The 26,974-nt window shown below is 41.3% G+C and overlaps 1 protein-coding gene across 1 annotated transcript in view; it reads left to right on the forward strand.

The window, feature by feature from the left end:
- Nucleotides 1–26,974, forward strand: part of MYO18B (myosin XVIIIB) — a 529,330-nt gene that overhangs the window by 418,543 nt on the left and 83,813 nt on the right. Inside the window, exon 40 of the mRNA XM_066603908.1 lies at nucleotides 943–1,128. Coding sequence (XP_066460005.1) covers nucleotides 943–1,128 — 186 coding nt within the window. The remainder of the gene's footprint in view (nucleotides 1–942; nucleotides 1,129–26,974) is intronic.

Genomic DNA, 26,974 nt, shown 5'->3' on the forward strand with positions numbered 1-26,974 from the left:
ATATTGACCCCTGATATATTTATACATAGTTACTAGGTCACTCCTCAGCCGTCTTATTTTTTCTAAACTAGATAACCACCATTTTGATAACCTCTCTGGGTATTGTAGGCTACCCATTCCATTTATTACTTTAGTTGCCCGTCTTTGTACCCCCTCAAGCTTCTTGGGGACCAGTGCCTAAAACTGTACACAATATTCTATGTGTGGTCTGACGAGTGACTTGTAAAGAGGAAGACCAATGTTCTCATCATGTGCCCCTAGACCTCTTTTTATGCACCCTATGATTCTATTTGCCTTGGCAGCAGCTGCCTGACACTGGTTGCTTCTGTTGAATTTAGAGTTAACTAAAATCCCCTAGTCCTTTTCCATCTCAGTTTTGCATAGTCCTTTCCCATTTCGCATGTAATGGTGACATAAATTTCCCTGCCCACCTGCATAATCTTACATTCATCAGTGTTAAACCTCATTTGCCACTTTTCTGCCCCCAGCTTATCCAGATCCTTTTGCTAATGCCTTGCATTCTCTCGTGTTAATTTCTTTACTAGTTTTGTATCATCTGCATATATTGATATTTTACTGCACCATCCTTCTACCAGGTCATTAATAAATATATTAAAAAGAATAGGGCGCAAAAACCAACCCCCTGTGGTCCCCCACTTGTAATGATGACCCAATCAGAGTACGTACCATTTATAACCACCCTTTGTTTTCTATCACTGAGCCAGTTACTTACCCACTTACACACATTCTCCCCAGATCAAGGATTCTCATTTTATATACCAACCTTTTTTGCAAGACAACTAGCTAGGATCGATTGGATCCAGTAAAGGCTACGGGCCACTGTGAACAACGCCTAGGACTAGTACTGCATGTTTACAATGGGGTAGTGTAACCTGAGCAATACACAGTATATTTACTTTGTTGTATTTTCTCTGGATCCAGATGTTGATTCTACGTTTGAGAGATAGTGTAATAAAGATGGGTGAAGAGTTGGAGAAGGCGGCAGACTCTGAAGCTCGTGAAAAGGAGAATGCAAAGTATTATCAGATTCGCATGGAAGAGATGAAAGCTGAGATGAATGAGCTGATACAGAGAGAGATGGAGGCATGTCGGAGACGTGTGGAGTTGGTAAGTGCCATCCTTCTACCCTACAAATCATGAGAACTTTAAAAGATTATCTTGTTTGGAAAAACCATACTAGCACCTGAATTAATAGAAGAAGGCGTTTTTTGGAATCTCCATCAATCAGAAAGTGGCTACCAATATCATGTGTCTCTGTAGAAGACTGCCTTTGTGATCTTTTATGATAAGAAGCATACTTTTTGGCATAACATGGACAAAGTACATTTTTATAAGTCTACTTATTTCTAATGCTGTTGACTAGCAATGATCATTGACTACTATTACAGTGACCACAATATGATAGAATATATATATATATATATATATATATATATATATATATATATATATATATATATATATATATATATATATATATATATTTTACAAATTACAGCCAGGAAGAGAAACCTGTTCCATTTTTGATTGTAGATTTTTGTATTTTATTGTCGGTACATTGCTATGCGGGCTGGCATCATGCTTGAGCCTCATTTAATGGCATTTAAGCTTATTCCACACAGGTGATCTCGTTGTGAGAAAATCACAGTGATATCGAATTGGAGGTCTACGCGATAATACTGCATTTACTCATGGCAATATCGCGATTTTGTGTCACTACAAAGTTGCGTGACTTTGTAGCACCACGTGCAAGGATTTTTTTTTTTGGAGGGGGGGGTGCTTGAAATATAAGCCCCACCCCAAAAATAAGCCCTAACTGCATAAAAAAAATACATTACCTAACAGGCACTGTCAGCTCCGGCGCGTGTCACCTCTGCAGCTCCAGGACACTTTCAATGAATGGCTGTGATTGGTTCACTGAGTGTTGGCTCTGATTGGCTGAGCTGCAGCACTTGAGAACCAATTATAGCCAGCACTTCTTGGAGGCAAGGATTTTAAACCTTCAATCCAGGAAGGGCTGCCTGTAGGCTACAGATAAGTTTCCCAGAGCTGCAGAGGCTTTTACAGTATGACTTCCTACTGTAAAAGCTACATTGCATCGCACCGCACGAAAACCGCATTTTCATGTGATGCAACACAAAGGAAGACTCCATAGGGAAACATTGGCTACAAATCGCAGGCATATCTAGCAACTCGTGATTTTTTTTCCCCTTGCAATGTCGCATGCTACAAAACATCGCTAATGTGAGGGAACCCATAGGAAAGCATGGGTTTCACATACATGCGATTTGTCACAGCGTCGCAACGTCAGAAAATCGCGCAAATTTGGCACCCGTGTGAAACAAGCCTTAGCGACATGCTTTACAGCAGCTTCATGGACCATTCACACAATAGACAGGAGTTGAACTATTTCCTTGTATGACATGCTGTATGACATATGCAAAGGACATTTTGCAGGAAGGAGGAGTAGATAGTTACAGCTGATCACGTATTGTGAATGGTGGATCCTGTTTTATCTACACATAGGTGTCACCTTTCAGTGTAATCCTGCCTGTGATGTTAGTGAGAAGACTGCTGCAAAGTTTTCTCTGCAGATCAGGAGGTGAAAGACTATTGTTAGGCTCTGTGGTCAGTGTGAAAACTACAGGATTTTAGGAATTTAAAAAAAATATGGATTGTGATTAAAAATTGCAAAAAAAAACACCAAAAAAGTCTTAAATAAAACATACCCGTTTGATTTATATAATAGATCATTATTTGTATAAATGTTATATTTGTTCCTTAAACTGTGAGTTCTTTCTAACTTTGTCTTCATGTCTTTCTTGATTTATTGAAGTGAAGGGATGCTGAAAACATGATCCATATTTAGTATACCAGATAGAACATGAATAGCAGATAGAATAATGCCACATTATGGTTGGATTTTATTCTGTCACACATTTTGCTAAGAATCATCTGAAGGGTGAAATCCACAGTGACAATTCTAGGCAAATCCATGTCATAACAGACTTGTCGCAGATTTGAATGTCTGTAGCATGCCGGCAAATCCATAGCAGCAAATCCCCATTCTTCTGCATTGTGTGTTCTTTGCTGCAGATTTCCAAAGCCTAATCTGCACTGAAAATCTGCAATGAGCCCACCACATCTGGACGTGACCTGACAGTCTTTATCTACAAATCAATATATAGAGTATACATAAACATTTTACACGGAAATAAATAACATACGTAATATCAATAGGAAAAGCTAGCAGCACTAGCTATTAGAGCATGTGTATTGGAAAGTGCAAACTGTAGAATAAATATATGACTTTGTATCCCAGCGGGTCAGCAAGCATCTAATAGAATCTAATTTTAGAAGACTGAAGAACAAGTCAGCATTTGTAGTGTTAAATGTTGGCGTGATTGTATCAAAGTTGCTGTTTGCATTTCCTCCAGTGAGAGCTGTGACCTTAACTCAATCTGACTACTTTTTATTACCTCGATTTGGAACACTATTCCTTGTAATAACTGATTGCTGTCAGGCTAGCGTATTAAACACTGGATGCTGGTATTAGCTCGTAAAGCAAATCTCTTGGGCTAGCACACATTTTACAAAGTGGAAATTGTTCTTATTCGGTCCGTCAGATGTCAGTGGCTGCGCAATGTCAGGGAGGGATGAGGGGCTCGAGCTAAGGGTGTTTGGTATTAATGCGGTTGATAGATGGTACGTAATGCTCAGCTTTTACATTTGCCGGTGGAAATCTTATGCAGCATGCAGGTACATCCTTTGATGTGACATGTAAGAAGAGAATATTTATTTCCTTGTAGGTGTTTTTATTTCCATTGTTCGGTGAAATTGCCTTCTCAAACTGCTTAATTTGCGTCCTATGAAGCGATAAACTAAGGCAGTCAAATACATTTTTACTGCTACAAAGAAGTATGACAGCTATTTATTTGGTGACAAGGAGGCACAGTATGTCACAAATATAGCTGAATGTCAACCAAGAGACAACTATCATTTTATATTTACAATAAACACACCAACTAAAATGGGAATTCTTAAAACGTACACATTCCATAAAGCCGCAATGATACAACAGAACAAAGTGCATCTAGTTCTCTGATTTTCCTCTAGTATTGGGCCTCCAGCACACTATAGTATTTGGGTCCATATGCTGTCTGTGTTAATTCACGGATAGCACATGCACCCATTATAAATTTTGGGACTATGCACAATGCCGTTTTTTCCCGTAGATCATTGGTCTGCATGAAAAATCTTATTGCATACCCTATTTTTGCCTGTATCACGGATGAGAATTAGAAAGTGCATGTGAATGTGTGGGTCATCCATGTATCAGACAGGACACAGGTGTCCGTGGGGTGCCCGATGTGTATTGCGCCCAAACCTCTTGGGCACAACTTACACAAATGACCAGTGTGCACCTGGCCTTAGTGTGACCAAATACAGTGATTATATCCAGATAGACTATTAATTATTCAATGTAATCTGGAGTGTCTGGTTTATAAAACTAGTTTCCAAATACCGTATTAGAGTCTTCTCTCTCTGGAGAATTATCCCCTTAGTGATACAGCCTGTTTTGGACTTCTTGGGATCCAGCTGCCATGGTAATCCATCAGTCATCAACAATTACATGACAAAAGGCCAATGACATCACAGAGGGAGTGCGCTCCCTCTGTGAGTCTTTTATATGGCCACGATCAAAATAGATCGCAACGTGTAAGGAGTTAGCAGTGGGGATTAGTGTTCTCACCAATCCCCCCTCTGTTGCAGTGAGACGTTGGCTCTCAGTCACAGCCGGCTTGTGCTGCAGATAGCGTGGGCTGAACGTTTGAGTTTTTTGCCATCCATAGGACATAAGTTTACATCCATTTGCAGGAACCCCTTCCGAGCCTAGACGTACATTTATGTCCTGGGATGGGAAGGGGTTAAGCACACCTGTATGTTGCACAGCCAGTCTATGAAATTCAATAGGCAGCATGCCATGCTTTATTAATTGGCAATGGGAAAACCTGCCCCTCTGTTTCCGACCACCTGTCAGGTTCAGCCCAGCACTGTTTGAGTAGCACCTGCACAAGGGCGGATTTGCATTGCGGAATCCAGAGCGAGTGTCCGCCTCGGGATTCCACAGCAAATATCGCCCATAACATGCTATTAAAAAATGCTTTTTCCTCTATATGAGTGGAAATGAATTGCGATTTTCCGCTCGCGGAGGAAAAATCGCAGCGTGTTCTATTTTGTGCGGATCCCGCATTGAGAGCTTCCATTGAAGGCAATGGAAGCCGTCTGATCCGTGGCCCTTCCGTAATGACATTTAGGCTTAAAAAAAAAATCGGAACTGTGCATGTCCGATGGCTCGCTGTGCGGACCATCCACAGTACAGGGAAGATTAAAGAAAGGCAGGTATGCGCGAATGCCAGCTGGGCACAGGATTACACTGCGAGATTCCACATACGGAATCCGAGCTGCCCGTGTGCAGCTGGCCCTACAGACAGGTTCCCTGCAGATTACAGGTGATTGCTGGCGGTCTCAGCAGAGCTCCATGTGATCATCTTATTTTTGAGTGTGGCCTTGTAACAAAAAGGGATTATGCAAAGCAAACTTTTTTTCAGCTCTTTAGAAAGACTGTATATAGAATATCAAGTAAATGAAATAAGAAAGTCTACATAAGACCCTTTTCTTAGAACCGGTGGTACTTGATGTTCCAGTGGTGGGCTAGCGTCACTGAAACAGAAATTTGCATTTAATATCAGTTAGACTTGGAAATAGGTTTCCTTTGTTTTATAGGATGATCAATGGTTGCTCTCATGTATTAGGCTGAAAACAATTCTCCAGGGAATCTGTCACCATTTTACAATCTTGTTGTAGTTCTGGTTTAAAGGGAGGCTGTTGGCCTGAACACACTGTCCACACTGCAGGCATGATGTTATAGAGCAGGAGGAGCTGAGCAGATTGATACATAGTTTTATGGGGAAAGATTCAGTTTAGCTTGTATTTTATTAATTTATACCTCTGTTAATTCTGCGCTGAACAGTCCAATGGGCGGAGCCATCAGTGATTGGCAACCTTCCCTAAATGAACATTCACTCAGATTGTTGTCAGTCATCGTTAGGACCACCCATTGGACCGTTGAGCTTGGAATGAGCAAGGATATAATGAATAAAATACAAGTTATACTAAAACTGTCAGCTCCTCCTGCCCTATAATATGATGCCTGCAGTTTGGACAGCTTGTTCTAGATTCCCTTTAAGGTTCTTTGAAACATAACCAAACCTTTGTTAATGGTCAGTGAAGAAGTAAAACCATGATGTTTCATGGAAAATGTTTAATTGACTATCATGAAAGAAGAAGCAGTAGGGAAGATTCATGTGAGAAAAAAAAAAAGACACAAAAGAGTTGTTGTCTTCTGGGAAAAACATTGAAGGCTACTGAAGATGTGGGCGTTATGGTTAATATTTAGAGATGAGCGAGTATACTCGCTAAAGGCAATTGCTCGAGCGAGCATTGCCTTTAGCAAGTACCTGCCCGCTCGAGACAGAAGGTTCGGGTGCCGGCGGCAGGCAGGGAGCTGTGGGGGAGAGCGGGGCGGAATGGGGGGGAGATCTCTCTCTCCCTCTCTCCCCCCCCGCTCCCTCCTGCTGACTGCCGTTACTCACCGCTCCACCGCGCCGGCACCCGAACCTTCTGTCTCGAGCGGGCAGGTACTCGCTAAAGGCAATGCTCGCTCGAGCAATTGCCTTTAGCGAGTATACTCGCTCATCTCTATTAATATTGCTATTTTCGTCATTTCTAAGATTCACTGTCCGTTTAGCAGGGCCAATTAAACATTTTTGCAACAAATATATCCAGCTGCATACATAAAATTATTTTGTGTACCCTTTTGTTTTGTAGTTCAAGTAATTTGCATACTATTTTATATTTTAGCAATATTCAATGCTCGATGATTTACGCATTTATACAGAATGTATCATTTCCATGCATTCTCTGCAAATTGTTTTCAGGTGACTCAACATGTGGACCCTTGACGTGAAGATATACAGTTGTGGGAGGTGTAGTGCTCTCTGAGGTGCCATATTTTTTCCAGCACTTTATTTATAGGCTGCCTTTTGGATATTCTGTGCAGCTCATAATTTTGTCCTCTGCTGCATGTTTTATCTCCTCTCAGTTGGAGACTGAAGCAACCGATCAACTTGAGTCTTGGCCCTGAAGCACACAAACAAGTTATGTTTCACAGCCCACTGGTTTTTGCTGCAGTTCATGTCCTGTAGCCTGCTAATATAATCCAAATATTTTATTTGACCCTTTGAGCAATTAGATTAGCTGTCTTGGAGGTGCTATATTTTTGGTTTCCCTCTAAATCATGTAACTGAGCTCATTTTATACCAGAAATACCATTACGATTTTTCTTTAACCTTGCTAGTGTGGTATATGTTATGTACTATCCAAAGGCTTCTCAGATGCCTGTATTGTGTGGTGAGAGCTTGTTACTTTGTACATTTAAAAATGTTCCCCAAGACATGAATTCTGTAATACAATCATTGTAAAAAAAATCAAGCACCCCGGAGCCGTTGGAATTGAGTAAAACTTTGTATGTGTGATTTGTAATATTGGTACAATTAAGAGATTACAATATTAGTGCAAAAGTATAATTTATTGCAGAAAACCGAACACTTGAAGGGAGGCTCTAGTACCCTGTTGGGCCGCATCTAGCTTGGATGCAAGATGTGATATGGGCAGGCATAGAGGCATACAGGTTCCATATGGTTTCCTGCAGTATTTAACACTCTACATTTGCGGTAACTAAGCCGCTGGATCGTGCAGTTGAAAATGCTCTTGAACTTTTCCTGTACCACAGTTCTCTTTAGTACCAAGATGGATGCTGAAATGAAGTCTTTAATTTCCGTGCGCACCTGCTTGTTAAGCCATTCTGCCTCATCCTTCATTTCAAGGTTCCCTTCCAGGGTGTGTGCCACGGAGAACACTCAACCAAGTTTTCTACTCAACCAAGCTGCTGATCAAACTTTTTCTGTTTCTTCTCCCAGTTGGACACAATCTGACATTGGTGATCAAGATCCACACTAATATCTTCTAATTCCTGCTGAAGTCTAGTTTTAGTCTTCTCCAGTTTGTCATAGGCTGCTGCTTTTTCTTCATACTGTAGATTTGTAGCTTCTAACTCTGTTGAATAGCAAAAGAGAAAAAGAGTCCAAGGATGCAGTATTCTCCTCCATTTACTTTTTCATATCTGCCACCTGAGCCTGCAGTGTTCGAATCAGCTTTGATAAGTTTTTCTTGGTTTCTTCATCTTCCTCTAGTTGCTTACACCGCAAATTATTTTCATCTTCCGTTTGTTTCAGCCTGGTAATGAGGTCAAGCTTCTGACTAAATTGCAAAAATTTCTGAGAATCTTGAACCTGGGCTTCCAATTCCACCTACAGTCTGCCTATCTTCTCAGACAGCTCTGCCTGTAATCTGTCACCTTCAGTGATTTTTACTTGTAGCTCTTGCAGTTGAATTTCTACATTTCTCTAGCCTTCAAAGTCACTCTTGTCTTGCAGAAGTACCTTTACTTCATTGGTAAACTCATAACCTTCACTTTCTGGAGCCTGTTTAGTTTGCTCTATGTATTTGGAAAGTCCCTTCATAACTTCAGCATATTTCTGTTTAAGCTCCTGGACTTGAGCTTCATACACTTTAGCATTCTCATCTAAGCGTTTCTTTAACTGGGTCACCTCTAACTCCTAGGCTCTCATTTGCATTCTAAGATCGTGCATCTGTTTGTGGGCCTGTGAAAGATATCACTCATATTTCTTTTTTTCACTTCTCAATTCTTTCAAGTCCTGCTTGCACTGAGCAGTTTGGTCTTCCAGTAATAATCTATGATCCATTTTCGCTTTGGCCACAGTTCTAAGGTGCTCATTCTTCTTTACGATAATCACAGCTTCTATTTTCAACTAAGCAACTTCATTGACAGCAGCCAGCTTTTTATTCAGGGTCCTTCCCATTTCCTCTTCTGCCAATAGCCTTTGTCTTTCGAATACTCCTGCAATTAGATGCAAGCTGGCAGCTTCCCTTTTTAACTCCGTGTCATATCTTTTATTTGCAGCTTGACATGTTTCTTCTGCAGTCCTTTTAAACTCTGAGCAACTGTTCACCACCTTTTCTATTTTAGACCCCATGGTCTTCACTGACTACACAGCCTGTCTTAAGAGAAGTAGTCTTCTTTCTCTTTGCACTTTTATTATCTGTAGTTCCAGGAGACATTTGGTTGCTATTAGCAAATACCTCAGTTTTACAGGAAACTACACTGACAACACCTCTCTCTAGTTTGCTGTCACTCTTAGAACTACATGCAGTCTTTTCATTATTTCTATACTTTACCACTAGGGGGAATACTTCAGATAATTCCCACCTGGGCTGTGGCTGAATTTTTGCACCAGACATTGCCTGCAAAACGTTTGCAACCTTGTGTTTATCAGTCTTTTTAAGTCCATACTGCAAAGAACCAACAGTCTTTAGAATGGCTTCACTACACCATAGACACTTCTCATACGGCAGCTTCTCTGGACTTTGGACTGCAGGTGGAGTCCAGTTGTCTACTGGTCTGAACTGTGTCCAATCAGAAAAGGACTTTTCCTTGTCTCCTAAAGACTTGGCAACCAGGTGCACACTGGTCTGCACCTTTGCATCTCCAGCAACAGGTCCTCTGCTTGCTGGCGATAGCCACCTACTGTTTACGTCGGCCACTTGTGGCAACCCTTGACAGTACATAGTAGCTCACTTGGCTTAAAGAACTCCATCACACACCAGTGGGGTTTGACTGGCCACTCTGCTTCTGGGCATCCACATATACAGTAGTCCATCTGTAGACAACCCCAACATGGCTCCTTCTGGTCATCTTCCTTGACAACCTTACTTGACACTTTGGTCTATAATAAAACACAACCCAGACCTTTGCTTGGACCTTCATGTTTGTCGTCTCCATAGCAAAAGTCCACTTGTCACATAACAGAGTAACAGAGACAGTCCCTTTAATTTGGGGAGCTGGCCCTGTAAATCTTGAAACTTGCAGCAACATTCACTTTTCTTGCAGTATATGTTGCAGTAAAGAACCAGTTTGGCTAAAGAGAAGACTGCACCAGTGGGCAACCAATATTTCTCCACTCATGACTTCTGGCCGCTCAGGGCAACACAACACCCCCGGATTGTGCACCATATCCTTTGCCCACATCTGAGAACATATGTGACAAGTAGGGACACAGTCACCTTGCAGGATCGCCACCTTTCCTCCCGCATAGGTGGATGGCTGCACTTCAATGATTCATATCCAGTCCAGAGTAGGTAGTAAAATTCAGGAAGTTCATTTCATTTTGGCAGTATATAATACTTACCAAGGTAACAGCTCTTTGCACTGTTGTGTAGTCACAGTTTACACACGCATTAAGAATCAAAATCCTAGCCATCGGACTACTAACTCAAATAGGATGCTCTCTCATCTAACACAGTGGCCTAGTGCCACAACACGTCACAGCAATGTCCAACAGTGTACCCAATCATTATATCAGTCTAGGGGGTGTCCATCCCTGTCAGACTCATGGCCATAACACAGCCTGGTCTACCACAGACCTCAGGCTTTTAGCCTCCTCCCAGCTTCTCACCCAGGGAGTAGCTCCAGCTGCAGCCGAGTGGCTCAGTGTGTCTTTGAGATTTTATTTCCTGCAGACACACCCATACAGCTGTCCCTGCTGATTAGCACACAGAATGCCTGTTTTACAACCCCCTGCAGGCCATTCTGTGTACTGCCTTGCCAAAAATATATACAAGTTTCTTCTTCAGCTCTAATCTATTATTGCCTGAGGAAAAACTCGATGCAGGTTTGAAAGCTTGCTGTAACATCATCTCTTTTTGCTAGCCATTAAAAGGTATCATATCTACAAGATTACTAAATCTTACTAAATCTCGTATATCTTGTCTTTGGGTGACTCTCTGTCTTTCTCAGGTGTAAGGAATTTACTTTGCAGAACATTCTGCCTGCAGACATAGCTGAAATTAGACTGAAATACAAGCTAAATCATACACAATATAATTTGCCTCACAGAAGCGGATTAGATTAGTTTGTCAGAACTGTTTCCACATAAACCCATGCTTATGCGGTGATATTTAGTAAGGTATTATCAGCGCGATACTTCGAAATAGCATATGTAATAAATGTTTAAAAACTTTACCCACAATGTAGGTTCAATTTACTGGGCTATAGTTTTCAGGCTCATCTTTTGACCCATCTTTGAACATTGGCACCATGTTTGCTATGTGTTAGTTTTTACCTGATTTGTCTGTTTTAGCATTTTAACCCTTTCCAATCCACTGTCTGACTTTCTAAAGACATTATGATTTAAGGCTGTACAGCTCCGATGTTGGAAGATATCCGTCGGGGTTCTCTTACTGTGTATTGCCAGCCTCTCTGCTGTCGGAGCCTATCCAATGTGTTACCTCATGCAGTACTGGCTTTAGCCAGCATATAGTGCTGTTGTATAATGGCAGAAAAGGAGTAAGCCCCCTAGGAAAACCAGGATACATATTGGGTTGAAAAGTGTTAAGACAGTATTGCACTTCTTGCTGCAATCCCACCATGCGACCGCAACAGCCAATCAGTCATGTGCACCTACTACTGGCATCAATGCTCAGAAATGGGAGTCATGATGCTAGGAATATAGCACGCTGGATCCCCACGCCAAAGGACAGGTGAGTATTGGGTCTATTATTGTTTTAGCACATTTCCATTTTTTTTACATTTTTTAAACCAGATAACCCTTTTAATGTCAGTTGAATCTTCTTTACATTTTCTGAATAAACTAAGCCAACAGGTCTTAAAGCCATTTGTTAACATACAGTATTGATTTCTGGCTACATGTTCACCTATACTTCATTTTTCTTAACTTAAAGTTTTAAAGGTAACCACCATTTCTTAGCCCCTCAGACTCCAATACTCTTACCCACTGTTAACAAAAGAAAATACTAGAAAAACATTTTTTCCTTGCTCCATTGCTCTGGACCATAGGTCAACTTTACCATCAGCGGGAAATTTGTGAGCTTATTTTGCCTTTGCAGCAATAACTGAGAAATACCAACAGTGTAGAGTGCTGGGAGCATTTCTGAGTCTATTAATTTGAAATGAAAAGCTACCTGATTTCTATGTGCAGACTGTACATATATTTTATATACTTCATATACATGGTACAGCATTTACATACCATAGCCATAGTGCAGTTATAGTGACTGCATGTTTGGCAATTATTGCCCATAAACACCTACATAAGCATAGCAATATGTACAGTCCAGATTTAGAAACTTTGTTTAACCCTTTCCAATCCAATTTCTATCCTGGTTTTCCTAGGGGGTTTACTCTTTTTCTGCCGTTATACAACGGCGCTATATGCTGGCTAAAACCAGTACTGCATGAGGTAACACGTTGGATAGCCTCCGACAGCAGAGAGGCTGGCAATATACAGTAAGAGAACCCCAAAGAACATCGGAGCTGTACAGCCCTAAATCAGAATGTCTTCAGAGGTCAGACAGTCGATTGGAAAGGGTTAACAATAGATTATTTTGGAAACTTGCAAATCTATCTTGAATTCGCATTGGTAGATCCTGCAATTTGGACTGATCACTGTATTATTCTCTATATATAGGAAGCACTGTTAATTAAAGATACCAATCCCTCCCTAGGTAGCTGAAGATATACAGTATATTAGATATGGTGCTTCCAGAAATGTTGTGTGGGCGGACTCTCCTTGGTGTGATGCAGGAGCTGTACTGTGTGCTGTGAGCCAATCAGATGCCTTACAACTGGTTCCTCCCTTTCCCTTTGATGCTGTTTTACTAAAGCCTCGCCCCCCTCCTCCTCTCGTTTCATGCTAGACCAAAAGAGGAGGTTTCTGAATATTTACATAGCGTCTGCCAAAAAAAGGTTATAAACCATACATATTATTAAAATCCGTAAATTATTAAGATCTGTAAATTATTGATTTCTATGAAAACATTAATAATTAGTATAATAATAAACCATTCTTCTTAAATAGTGCATGAGCGATCTAAAACCGAGGAATGACAAGTGAGGCATAATTACTGACACCACTGCCAATTATGAAATCTCTATTTAGTCTTGAATTCACATATTTGTTTTCGTTGCCTCCGACAGATGTATTTGATGTTTGAACGTGTACATAACTGTACATAAGGGAAGGATTGTAGTTTGGTGACATTTCAATTATAAGAAAAGTCTTTTTGTGCAAAATTCATGGGGGAGCAAATCCAGGTTATGCAAGCGGGAGATGTAAGCAAATATCCGGCTCTGATTTGAGATTGCATACTGTGAAAATTACACGATTTGCATCAGCTTTGCACCAAAATTGTCTTCAGTCAGAGATCCTGTTACCGTTATGAGATGAAAATAGCAGACATCTAGTAAATTGTGGCTTCTCCATGCATTATGCATATGACTAACCTACACACTGCTATCAGTGCCGCATTATTCCAACATAAGTGCGGTATATACTCTCCATATCTAGGTTCTGCTTTTAAGTCTTGATTCCTGATGAGATGGAAAAAGATTCAGGCAAATGAAGGCTACACAACCCTTGGCAAAGTATTAAGGGCACCATGATCTATTCTGTTTTGTCAACATTGCTTTTGCTCTCTGATTAAGTCAGTTTATGCAACAGCAGAACTTTCTCTGAGAATTCTGATCACTTCTACTCTGTACAATTAAAATAAATTGATTTTTTTCTCAGCCTGCCACATGCTGAAATCTTCCAAAACCAGGTTGATTTATATAGTGTAGTCAGAGTCCTTCTATCAGATATTATTCAGTAATCAATGTATAAGTTATGCATTCCATGCACAAACTCTTAACTGCATATCTTCATGTATTCAGATCAGAAGTGATTTAGAAAATAGCACTTTATGCTTATCTGGGGATTTGATCAGCCTCATAATAACACGCGGAATGAAAATGTAAACCTTAGATGCAGCTTTTATTCCTGCAACAAACTTTTTAAATACTTTTTTTTATAATTATGTTATATCCTTTGTAATGGAGAATTTCACTTCTATTAAGCTAACGAGTGAATGGGTTGGATATAATAATACAGGGTTATAAAACGGGGCTTAAATATGCTGAATGTAATGTGTGATAATAGTTGATGTAGAACGTCTACTTTGAATATTCTATGACAAATCCAAACATATCAATTTACATACAATATTAATGGCTCCGTCACTCCAACGTTCAGTCTGCGTTCAAGTTTTCCATCTCTCTGTTCTGCGTTTGGAGCAAAGAGATTGCATTAACCCTTTCCAATCTACTGTCTGATGTCTAAAGACATTATGATTTAAGGCTGTACAGCTCTGATGTTGGAAGACGTCCGTCGGGGTTCTCTTACTGTATATTGACAGCCTCTCTGCTGTTGGAGCCTATTCAACGTGTCACCTCATGTAGTACTGGTTTTAGCCAGCATATAGCGCTGATGTATAACAGCAGAAAAAGAGTAAACCCCCTAGGAAAAGCAGGATACAAATTGGATTGGAAAGAGTTGAAATGGGATTAAATTGCTTCGTTTTTTTTTACTCATTGATTTAGTAGGATAGTAACATAGTATGTAAGGTCGAAAAAAGACATAGGTCCATCAAGTTCAGCCTATTACCCCCCATTGTTGATTCAGAGGAAGGCAAAATAAAAACCCAATGAGGTAGAAGCCAATCATCCCCAATTAAGGGCAAATAAATTCCTTACTGACTCCAATCAGGCAATCTGAATAACCCCCGGATGAACAACCCTTTTGAAGTTATTAATGATTATAACTATAGATGAGCGAGTATACTCGCTAAAGGCAATTGCTCGAGCGAGCATTGCCTTTAGCGAGTATCTCCCCCGCTTGAGACTGCAGGTTCAGGTGCCGGCAGCGGGCATGGAGCTGCGGGGGAGAGCGGGGTGGAACGGAGGAAAGATCTCTCTCTTCCTCTCTCCCCCTGCTCCCTCCTGCTGACTGCCGTTACTCACTGCTCCTCAGCTCTGACACCTGAACCTGCAGTCTCGAGCGGGCAGGTACTCGCTAAAGGCAATGCTCGCTCGAGCAATTGCCTTTAGCAAGTATACTCGCTCATCTCTAATTATAATATTTCAATGCAATTAGTAAAAAACAAAAAAGTAGACTGTTTAATTTGTTTCAATAAAAAGTGGAAATGTAATGGAACGTAAGCAAACTAAAAGCTTTACGTTTACTTGATGTTTTTTAAAAACCCCACCGAAACGAATGAGGAAAAATACGAAACAGTTAAATTCTGTCTCTATGCTCAAAAAACGGAACAGAGCAACGGAAAGCCTGAACACAAGCAGAACGTTAGGGTGAGCGATAACTAACTTAGTGATAAAACCAAAACTCATCTACCGCTGGAAAATCCGAGTTGTTACAGTACAGTCTAATGTAATTCAATATTATATATTTCATTCTGTATCACAAAAACAAACTTCAAAGACTTTCTAGAACACACAGCAGTCACTACAGGCCCCAGCAGTAAAGGGAATTCAACTCCTCTTCGTACAGGTGCGTTAATGATTAGAGTATATGGAGGGAGAGGCAAACACTAATTATTTTGTGAGTTTTCTATATTTAATCGCCTCCCCCTTTATCATCTTCTGCCTTATGACAATCAATGCAATAAGAAATATATGAAGAATTCTTCTAGGTTTCTCCCAGGAGATCAGCCGTTTTCTCCTTCCTTTCCCTAACAAATATGTCTGGCACTAAGACAAATGACTACAGCTGGAACCCCACTGCTCTCTCTGCAATAGGAGTCTAAGAACATTACGTCCCAACCGTATAGTTCTGTTCCCTCAACAGTTTGCAAGCCAGCAGTAAAGGTATCAGGATGAAATTAAGACTTGTGCTCTTTGTGAGAAATCAATAAGGGGCTATTCATGTTTTTAATTTATGTCTTGTATATATATTAAACATTAATGAAAAATGTATACAATTTTAAATCGAAGGCCACTTTCACACACAATATTGGTAGAACACTCTATTCTGTTTCCTTATATACAGGAACAGAAGTGTTGATGACTTTTATTTACTATATACAGTGCTTAATAGCTGTATACTCAAAATCCACTTTCTACTCTATATGACTAGAAAGTATGTGGCGGTCCAGCGTTGTCACCCTTTCACTTGGAATTCTGAGTTAATAGACTGGAATTTGCTATTAAGGTCTTCATTTCTTGGACATAGTGGAGAGCAGTTCCAAAGAGTTTCTGGAGGATCTGTCCTGCCTTGCATTACAGAGACATATCATTTTGAATAGGTAAGGTGTATTGCTCAATTTACCCTGTGGTGACCCTCAGGGTCGCCAACCTTATTTTTTTTGGGGGGACAGCTTGTCCAAAATCACAGACAGCCAATATTGTCAAAAGACCCTTCCAACCCCTCCAATAAGTATGATTGTCCAAAGTGAAGAACTCCTATTTTGTTCCCTGAAACAAAATCCATTTTATCTTAGAAGCATTTCTAAATGCAATTGGTTAGAGAAAAGCACTTATTTAGATTATTTTATTTGGTTGTGTGCAATCCCTTCACCAGAAAATTACGCTGGAGGAAACACTTTATCATTAAAGAAAGAGAGGAAATGAGAGAACTTAGTTTGGATCTTGCTGACTTACCAGCTATTCAAGCTTTAGAAGCCCTGGATGATGAAAATCTAAGACCTATTGGAACCGGACCCTTTACAAATCTTAAACCTACCAGTCGAGCGAATCCACCATCTTTAAATAGTCCAGAAATAGACATATTCGAGAAATTAGTTCTTAAAGAATTAAAAGCATTGAACCCTTCAAAATATACTCACCCTAATCTTACGAAAGGAGAATCTCTGCCTCTAAAAAATCTTGAAAACAATAAAGCAATAATCATAAAAGCTGCCGATAAAGGCGGGAATATTGTTATAATGGATCGGGAATAGAGATGAGCGAACGTGTTCGGCCCCGCCCCTTTTCGCCCGAACACCGAACTTTGCGAGGACTTCCGTGCTCGGACGAAAAAAGTTCGGGGGTCGCCGTGGCAGCGCGGGGGGGTGCAGCGGGGAGTGGGGGGGAGAGGGAGAGAGAAAGGGCTCCCCCCTGTTCCCCGCTGCTGCCGCCCGCGCCACCGCGCCTCTCCCCGCCCCCCGGCGCCCCCCGAATCTTTACGCGCGAACACTGAAGTCCTCGGAAAAGCCGGTGTTCGGGTGCGTAAGTACTCGTTAAGAACACGTTCGCTCATCTCTAATCGGGAACAATATGTAGGCATGTGCCAACGTCTGTTGAGTGATACATCTACCTACGGTATATTGTCCCATGACCCAACAGACAGCTTCTCACGTGACTTACAAAAAATATTTTAAAAAAGCCCTAGAGCTGGGATGCATAGACAATACTGAATATCAATTTTTGTATCCCAAAAAACCGACTACAGCTACCTTTTATGCACTGCCTAAAGTGCATAAGGGCCTCAACCCACTCAAGGGACGACCGATCGTCTCTGGGGTTGACAACCTTACCCAGAACCTGAGCACATACGTTGACAGGATACTAAGACCCTTTGTATCATCCTTACGATCATTTGTCCAGGACACTATGGACGTTTTACGTACCCTAGATGGCCTTACTGTTAATCCAGACACAATCATGGCCTCACTGGACATTGAATCGTTGTATAGTTCCATCCCCCACCAAGGCGGTCTTAAGGCGACTGAGTTCTTTTTGAATCAAAGAGGACCCCCATATAATATGCATAACAAATGTGTCCTGGAATTCCTTGAATTTATCCTAAACCACAATTTTTTCCTGTTCGAAGCCAAGTACTTCCACCAGCTCAGGGGCACTGCGATGGGGACTCCCTGTGCCCCATTGTATGCCAACCTGTACCTGGGCTGGTGGGAGGAACGGATCTTCAACAGTGATAACATCATGGGATCAGATAACATCTCATTGTGGATACGTTATATTGACGATGTGCTCCTGTTCTGGAATGGCGATCGGTCGTCCCTTGAGGCATTCATTGATCATCTAAATCATAATGATCTAAACCTTTGGATTACTTCAGAAATCCATACTACTACGTTATCCTTTCTTGATCTCCAAATTAAAAAATATCTCTCGGGACAGATAACATCCTCCCTTTACCGTAAGTCTACGGCGACAAACAGCCTAATTACCTGGGACAGTTTCCACCCTGTACCACTAAAACGTGGCATACCTAAAGGTCAGTTTCTTCGCCTCCGACGTAATTGCTCAGATAACTCGAGTTTTGAAATGAAAAGTAAAAAATTGTATGATCGCTTTAAAAATCGAAATTATCCGAAAAATGTCATCGACCAAGCATTTGTCTTTGCATCATCACAAGAAAGGACCAATCTTCTTCAACCAAAGATTCGTCCCTCAGACAATAAAACCAGAATTATCGGCACTTACGACACTTGCTCGATACAAATAAGGAATATCCTCAATTACTATTGGGATATCCTGAAACGTGACAAAGACCTGAATGACTACCTTCCTGAAAAACCATCCATAACATTCCGCCGAGGCCATAATTTAAAAGACCATCTAGTAAAAAGTCACCTCCCCCCCGATGAAAAGCAAATTACTTGGCTAGGCTCCAGTAGGCCCCAAGGTAGCTTCCCATGTCAGGGCTGCCTCGCTTGCCCTTTTATTCTGCGTGGTAACACCTTTAAGTCATCATCTACTAATACAGTTTATTCATGCAGAGATTTCATTAACTGCAGAACACAAAATATAGTCTATCTCGCCACATGCTCTTGCCCCATGAACTATGTGGGCAAGACAATTCGACAATTTCGTCGCAGAATTCTTGATCACTTAGGTAACATCAGACGCCATGAGTCGACCCCCCTAGCAGACCATATGTTTAAATTCCACAATGGTGACACAAAACAACTGAAATTTCAGGGGATTGAAATCCTCAGGACTCATGGACGTCGTGGCGACACGGACAAAAAACTCCTGTGCAAAGAGGCAGCATGGATTTTTCGATTGAACACAGTTAATCCTAATGGTTTAAATGAGAATTTGTGTTTCAACTGCTTTTTGTAAGTCTTCTATAACTAATTTCTCTTTCTCGGAATATACAGCCGGCATCTATCAGTCATTGGCTCTATTATGAGATTACCAATATTATGATTCCATCATGCTTTCTAGTGCTGTGATATACAAAAGTATCCAAAAATTAGCCCATCGTTATGTTACGTGATTTTTCTTTGTCATTGCGTTTAGTGAGCAATATCTGTTATGCTACGTTCATTGGCTGTCATTTGACCATCTTACTAAGAGATATATGTAATATATGCATAACTCTTTGTACATTACGTAGCTCTAAATAAACCATTATTGTCATATTGTATTTAAGCACATATATATAAACAAACTTCCTTTTGTGTCTAATAATTAACAACCAATAAATCCTCACTAAATGCATCATTTATAGTCTATGCTGTAGCATCTAATCGATCCAAACTGCATCATGCATATTCCAGTCTCACTTATGTGTATTCTGGGCATTGCAGATCACATGACCGCTATTGCTATGGCAATCTACATCGCTTCTATTAAGCTATTTCCTTGAATGAAGCCGATCATGTGACACAACAGAACGTCATGACGTGCCACATCACATGACAGACGTGATGACGTCACAGCGCCGCATGCGCAATATCGGGTTACCGGTAGCGATTTTTCTAAAGTGAAATTTAAAGATCTAAGTATACATACGCGCGATCAGGCCGTTCGGGAGGCTGCTGCAACACTTGCCCTCACTGATATGTTCAGTTTGAGCCAAATAGCAGATAAAAAACAGACGTCTTTTCCCTCAGATTAGTGGAGCCGTCCTAACCCCTCCCTCTGTAACATTTGATTGGCTGATTCTCTATACCACCCCCCTTTAGGGGAGGGCTTCTTGGTATATCAGTAACAGCACTCTGGGCTCACAAACATAATACCTGAACTCACCATCAGAGTTCTAGGCTCTACCATTTTTGTTATTTTATCTGAATGTGTGTGTGTGGGATATAGGTCTCATATTTAGGCAGCAAAGATACCGCTCTGCTCATGCTACTATGCGCTGCCTGAGAGACCATTATGGATTGAAAGGGATCTAAAAAACAGCTCTATTTAGCCTAGAATTTTATTTCCTTTTTGATTATACTAGTTCTGGGCTATTTTATATCTGTAGAGCTAACTATACGAACAAGTTGCAGATCAATATTACTTCGCTATTTAGCGACCTTGTTCAAAAATTATTGGACGATGAACTAAGTACGGATTTTAAATAATTCCCTACTTCTTAGTTCTGATCCCATTTCAATTCTCAGAGACTAGGAGTTGTGCAGGATTTATCTACAAAGTACTATATCCTCTGCACCTCTCTTAACTAATCTATATGACCACACTAACAAAAAATTGACAGAGACTATTTAACCTTCTGTGTCCCAAAACACGAATGTGGCACTTTCTCTCTCTTTTTTGAGTCTTCAGCCTAATGAACTTGTCACATCTCATGGCATAACTCATACAATTGCTCCTGATGAACTACCAATAATTTTAGTAGGGAAACGCGTTGAGCAGTAATCATTCTTGAGCATTAATCATTCTTTCACATAAAGAGAGTTCATCCATTTTTTCTCTTGAGTAATATGAGTCTATATATGGAACAATAACTATTTTCATACTAAGAGAGTTTATCACTAGAGATGAGCGAGCATACTCGTCCGAGCTTGATACTCGTTCGAGTATTAGGGTGTTCGAGATGCTCGTTACTCGTAACGAGTACCACGTGATGTTCGAGTTACTTTCATTTTCTTCCCTGAGAAATTTTCGCGCTTTTCTGGCCAATAGAAAGACAGGGAAGGCATTACAACTTCCCCCTGCAATGTTCAAGCCCTATACCACCCCCCTGCAGTGAGTGGCTGGCGAGATTAGGTGTCACCCGAGTATTGAAATCTGCCCCTCCCGCGGCTCGCCACAGATGCATTCTGACATTAGTTCAGGGAAAGTGCTGTCGTGTTGGAGCTGCTATAGGGAGAGTGTTAGGAGTATTTTAGGTTTCAAGAACCCCAACGGTCCTTCTTAAGGCCATAAACCTTCTCTATATGCGCTCAATGGGGCTGGCGGCAGCAGCGCCGACCCCATTGAGAACATATAAAAGACAAATCCTTCTTCTCTGCCACAGCTGTAACAGCTGTGGCAGAGAAGAACGATGTTTGCCCATTGAATTCAATGGAGCCAGCAATACAGCAGGTTCCACTGAAAGCAATGGGCTGCCGGCGATCGCAGGATGAATTGTCGGGAAGGGGTTAAATATATAACCCCTTCCCTGCAATTCATCCAGAAATGTGTTACAATAAAAATATATACCGGCGTATAAGGCGACGGGGCGTATAAGACGACCCCCCAACTGTCACCTTATACGCCGCGGCAATACAGTGGAGCAAAGAATAAAAATCATTACTTACTTCTTCTGACGTTCTGCGGCGCTCCTGCAAGCTGTCACTCCCTCCTGGTGTTCTGTGGTGCTCCTGCAGGCTGTTGCTCCCTCCTGGTTCCCGGCAGAGCATTGATTTCTCTACGAAGGGCTTTAAATCCCCGCCTCCAGAAACACACGTGCCTTCAGCCAATCACAGCCAATGACAATGATGTCATTGAATGGCTGTGATTGGCTGTGTTTCTGGAGGCGGGGATTTCAAGCCCTGCCTCCAGAAAGCAATACTCTGCCGTGGACCAGGAGGGAGCAACAGCCTGCAGGAGCGCCGCAGAACGTCAGAAGAAGTAAGTAATGATTTTTATTCTTTGCTCCACTGTATTGCCGCGGCATATAAGGTGACAGTTGGGGGGTCGTCTTATACGCCCCGTCGCCTTATACGCCGGTATATATTTTTATTGTAACACATTTCTGGATGAATTGCAGGGAAAGGGTTATATATTTAACCCCTTCCCGACAATTCATCCTGCGATCGCCGGCAACCCATTGCTTTCAGTGGAACCTGCTGTATTGCTGGCTCCATTGAATTCAATGGGCAAACATCGTTCTTCTCTGCCACAGCTGTTACAGCTATGGCAGAGGAGAACGATCTTTACGCTGACAGTGCGGGGGGGGGGCACTCTTGCTGCTATTGTGGCTTAATAGTGGGACCTGGGAACTTGAGATGCAGCCCACCATGTAGCCCCTCGCCTGCCCTATCCGTTGCTGTGTTGTTCCCATCACTTTGTAGAATTGCCCAGATTTTCACAAACGAAAACCTTAGCGAGCATCGGCGATATACAAAAATGCTCGGGTCGCCCATTGACTTCAATGGGGTTCGTTACTTGAAACAAACCCTCGAGCATTGTGAAAATTTCGTCCCGAGTAACGAGCACCCGAGCATTTTGGTGCTCGCTCATCTCTATTTACCACCCCTCTCATATGATATGAATTGATACAACTTTGAGTCAAATATCTGAGGCACCCACATGGTTTCCTCAACTCGTACAAATAGTTGAGTAACTATCAATTCTTGATATCATCAACCAACCCGAATGTGACCACTTTTATCTCGAAATTACAGACGGTCGCTACACTGATGCAAGAGTGTGCGTGACACTCTCTCTATACATTATAAGTACTGTGGCCCCGGTTTTGTTGGCCATGTGAATGATTAATCCCTAGTGACGACTAAACTATCGGGATTGTTTTACGTTTTTTGAGCAATCTTGCTCCAGTACCAAAGTGTTTCTAGATCTATATCTGATACTCGTAATTACACTTATCAAATTACGTACTATCTGATGCATCACTAGCGACTTTTTAGTCTTGTCTTTATTAAAGTCTAGGTCGGGTGATTCCAATACTTTATATACCCACCTGACTATAATACTCTCTGTCTTCATGTTTGTCCTGTTCTTAGCCCAAGTCATTATTTTATGTTAGTTTCTAATAAAAGTTATATTTTAGTTTGTCTGTCACTGTGAAGGACATTTCATAGAATGTCCACTTCATGACACATTCTCAGACTAACAATAGGCTCCATTCTGGTTATACAACATATGAATCACTTGATTCAATGCCACAATAAATCCTCTTACATACCCGGTGATACTGCAAAGTTCTGCTCCACTCAAGTCTTTGACTTGTGTTTGTAATGGGATTACACATTTATCGGATATATATCATGTACAAGGGAGGTGCAGCATGAATTTCATTAATTTAATTAAGACAGGAATACATATCAGCTTATAGCAGCAATTCTCAGCTGGACATGTGAGAGGAATGTAATTTAGCAGTATGACTCAACACAGAACTAAAGGTTTTCTTATAATGAATTTATCTTGTATACTTCAAAACACGGTGACCTTTTATACTTTGGGATTTGGTCTCTGATCTTATTATCGCACAGCACTTAAACACTGAAAATCAATGCTAATACTGAGATATGAAACAGAGTAAATGTAACTTTCTAATGAGAAACTATAAAGTTAAACCAAACAAAAACCATCTGTTCTTCACTGTTTAGCCTGAGTTTTTCTTTTAATAGGCAGAATATTATATTTTAGCATTGTGAATTATCATTGATCATAAAGTTGTTTCTTACTGGTTTTCCTTTTTGATTATTCTTTTTCATGCTGATTGAATGCAGATTTAAATCTAATTTGTAGGTTCAAAAGTGTGTGTTGATTAATTACCTAATATAAAGTTGTAGGGATAATAGCTCGTTTTTATGAGAACACCAATCCCCGCTGTTAAACCCTTACATACTACAAAGAGTTCAATGTCCCTGAGAGGTCCACTGTGGAGTTTCTGATGTTATGCGGGAGAGCCACGTCTGAAATGGGTGAACGGCTCCTAGACTGACACCCTGAACGAGTATGTGATGGACTTTGATATGTTCTGTTGAGGCACTAGACCTGGTTAGATAGAACTGAAGTCATATGTTTAGTGACTAGCCAGAAAACTAGGTGTTGATTAATTTTTGCATGGACATTGTGATGCCAAAATAACAGAATCATAGGATTGTAGAGTTGGAAAGAATCTCCAGGGTCATCGAGTCCAACCCCCATGCTCAATGCAGGATTCACTAAATTATCCCAGACAGATGTCTGTCCAGCCTCTGTTTGAAGACTTCCATTGAAGGAGATTTCACCACCTCCCATGGAAACCTGTCTCACTCATAGATCACCCTCACTGTCAGAAAGTTTTTTCAAATACCATTTCCCCTTGAAAATAAGACCCTTCCTTATATTAATTTTTCCCTCAAAAGAGGCACAGGGTCTTATTTTTGGGGGATGTCTTATACTTACCTAGCAGGTGCATCTGGGTCCCTCCCAATGGTCTCTACAGTTCCACGAAGGCTTGCTTACAGTTCTCAGTGCTGATGAAACATGTAAACCCCACCTCCAGCAAGCGATTGCTCTAATTGGTTCTCGAGCTCAGTGGCTCAGCAAGCAAAGTCAGTGCTGAGAACTGCAAGCTAGCCTGCCCAGAACTGCGAAGACCAACGGGAAGGACTCAGATGGGCACCTGCTAGGTAAATATTGCTTTTTTTTCACGTAATGTAGATGGGGCATATTTTTGGGGTGGGGCTTATATTTCAAGCCCCCCCCCACCACCCAAAAATCAAGGTAGGGCTTATTTTAGGGATAGGTTGTACTTTTAGGGAAACATGATATCTAATATGTCACCTGTCTTTCAGTTTCATCCCATTGTTTTAAGTCTTTTTTTGTGCAAATGAGAATAGGGCTGATCCCTCTGCACTGTGACAACCCTTCAGCCATTTGTAGACAGCTATTATGTCTCCTCTTAGCCTTCTTTTTTGCTAGCTAAACATTCCCAGATCCTTAACCATTTCTCATAGGACATGCCTTGCTGACTGCTCACCATCCTGGTAACTCTTCTTTGAACTTGCTCCAGTTTGTTTAGGTCTTTTTTAAATTGGAGTGCCAGGACTGGACACAGTATTCCAGAAGAGGTCTGACTAGGTAAGAGTAGAGCAGGATAATTATCTCACATGATCTAGACTCCATGCTTTGAACTGGATCATATTTTCCTCCAGCAGGTTTCGGGGTATTCTGTAGCTTCCAAATTGTATAGTGTGCACACATCATCGACCAGATCAGACACAAGTTATCAGTCTCATGTCCAAAATGTCTCTCTGGGCAGGAACGTCCAGGCAGCCTCTTTTATTGAAAGACATAACACCTGCCCTTTATGGGCGTTTAACAGATTACATCAGTAACATATATATATTCTTATTTGCTGGGTTATATAGAATTCCCCGCCTCCCCCTCTCCCCACCTCTCTCAAGTAGGAGCCTTTGTCTTAACAACATGTGGTCAAAACTGAAACTGAAAGTATCTCTTTGTTGGAGAAGTTTCTGTGTGGGGGGTGGGAAAGGACTGGGGAAACACTCAGTAGTGATACAGGTATACATGTAGTACTAAGACTTGTAACTCTCAGAGGCTGCTTGTGGAACATATATATATATATATATATATATATATTAGGCTAACATTATAACACACATCTTTCACCATGCCATTGTCCAGCAATTACTATAATGAAATTATGCAGTCATTAGCCTCTAAGAGTTAAAGTCACTACAGCTGCGTAATACATCTAGTTTAGTACAAATCAATAGACATTTTACACTGACTAATTATCATGTCTATCACAATCCCCCCTTAAAATGTCTATCCTCTAACTCTTCCCGTCAAATTTTCACAGTTCTCTGCGCGTGAGCCTATAATCGGAGCGCGTTGAAGGTTCGATTTAGGGTCTTCAAGGGGGTGTAGGACTTGTCCACTCCTTCTGGGGATGCATCCAGCAAACTCATTGTGGGAGCGGCTTTTCCAGCATCAGTTTCACAGGTCTCTCTGACACACGGGATAACACAGCAGACTAGAACGGTAAAGTTAATCAGTGCACATACAACAGCGATGCCCATCTGTGCCAGGATCCTTTACCACCCGCTCATCCATGGCGAGTACTGGTCCCGAAGATTAGCTCTTTTTAGTTAGTGCGGTCAGTTTTTTTTAATGGCAACTGCGTCTTTACCCGCGGGTCACGTGTTGTCTGGGATGTAGATACAACAAGTCTCCCGTATCATCTTACAGACACTCCCCTTTTTAGCTAAAATCATATCTAAGGCCAATCTATTTTGAAAAGTCATAGTCGAGGCTGTCCTATGACGTCAATGTACACGTGTAGATCAAAACTACCACCAGGAGTCTCTCTTCTCGCTCTAGTATAATTTTACAATACTAGTAGTGTGCACAGGTACGCACGGCGTGGGACTCCCTTAATCTTCACCCACACCAATGTCCCTCCTGGAGATAGCCCCGAAGGTAGACACGTCCAGGCCGCCGACACTGACCCTACACTACCTAGTGACAAGACTGGAAGGAACTGCCGTACCTATGCGGAAAACAAGGATAGACCAACATGACAGGATAACCACAAAACACAGACAGAGTTGGATCGAGATAAAGTAACTATTGGGGGTACCCTCATTATCCTCAACGTTATCTGACAGGATGTGGAGGGGCATAAGGGCTTTTGCTAAGGCACACTCCCCTGTCCAATTACCTTCCAGATGGATCCTCAACCTCATGTCTCCACAAAGCCAGTAAACGTCTCCTAAGGACAGGACCTGATTCTGCATCCATTCCCCTCCTATCGTACCGTAGGAGGAGCAATACCCGTTAATGAGTTCCCCAAAAATCTCCCTCCACTCTGCCCATTTACCTGGCAGATGTAGTTTCCAGGGTAGTCAGTAATACTCTCTCTCCAGTGCAAAACACTTAAGTAGTTATAGAGTATTCCTTTTTCCACTTCTCACAAACAGTGTAATTGGTGGAAGTGCTCGTGAAGAGACTAAGAAA

Source organism: Eleutherodactylus coqui, chromosome 5, assembly GCF_035609145.1.
Source record: "Eleutherodactylus coqui strain aEleCoq1 chromosome 5, aEleCoq1.hap1, whole genome shotgun sequence".
Classification (NCBI taxonomy): Eukaryota; Metazoa; Chordata; class Amphibia; order Anura; family Eleutherodactylidae; genus Eleutherodactylus; species Eleutherodactylus coqui.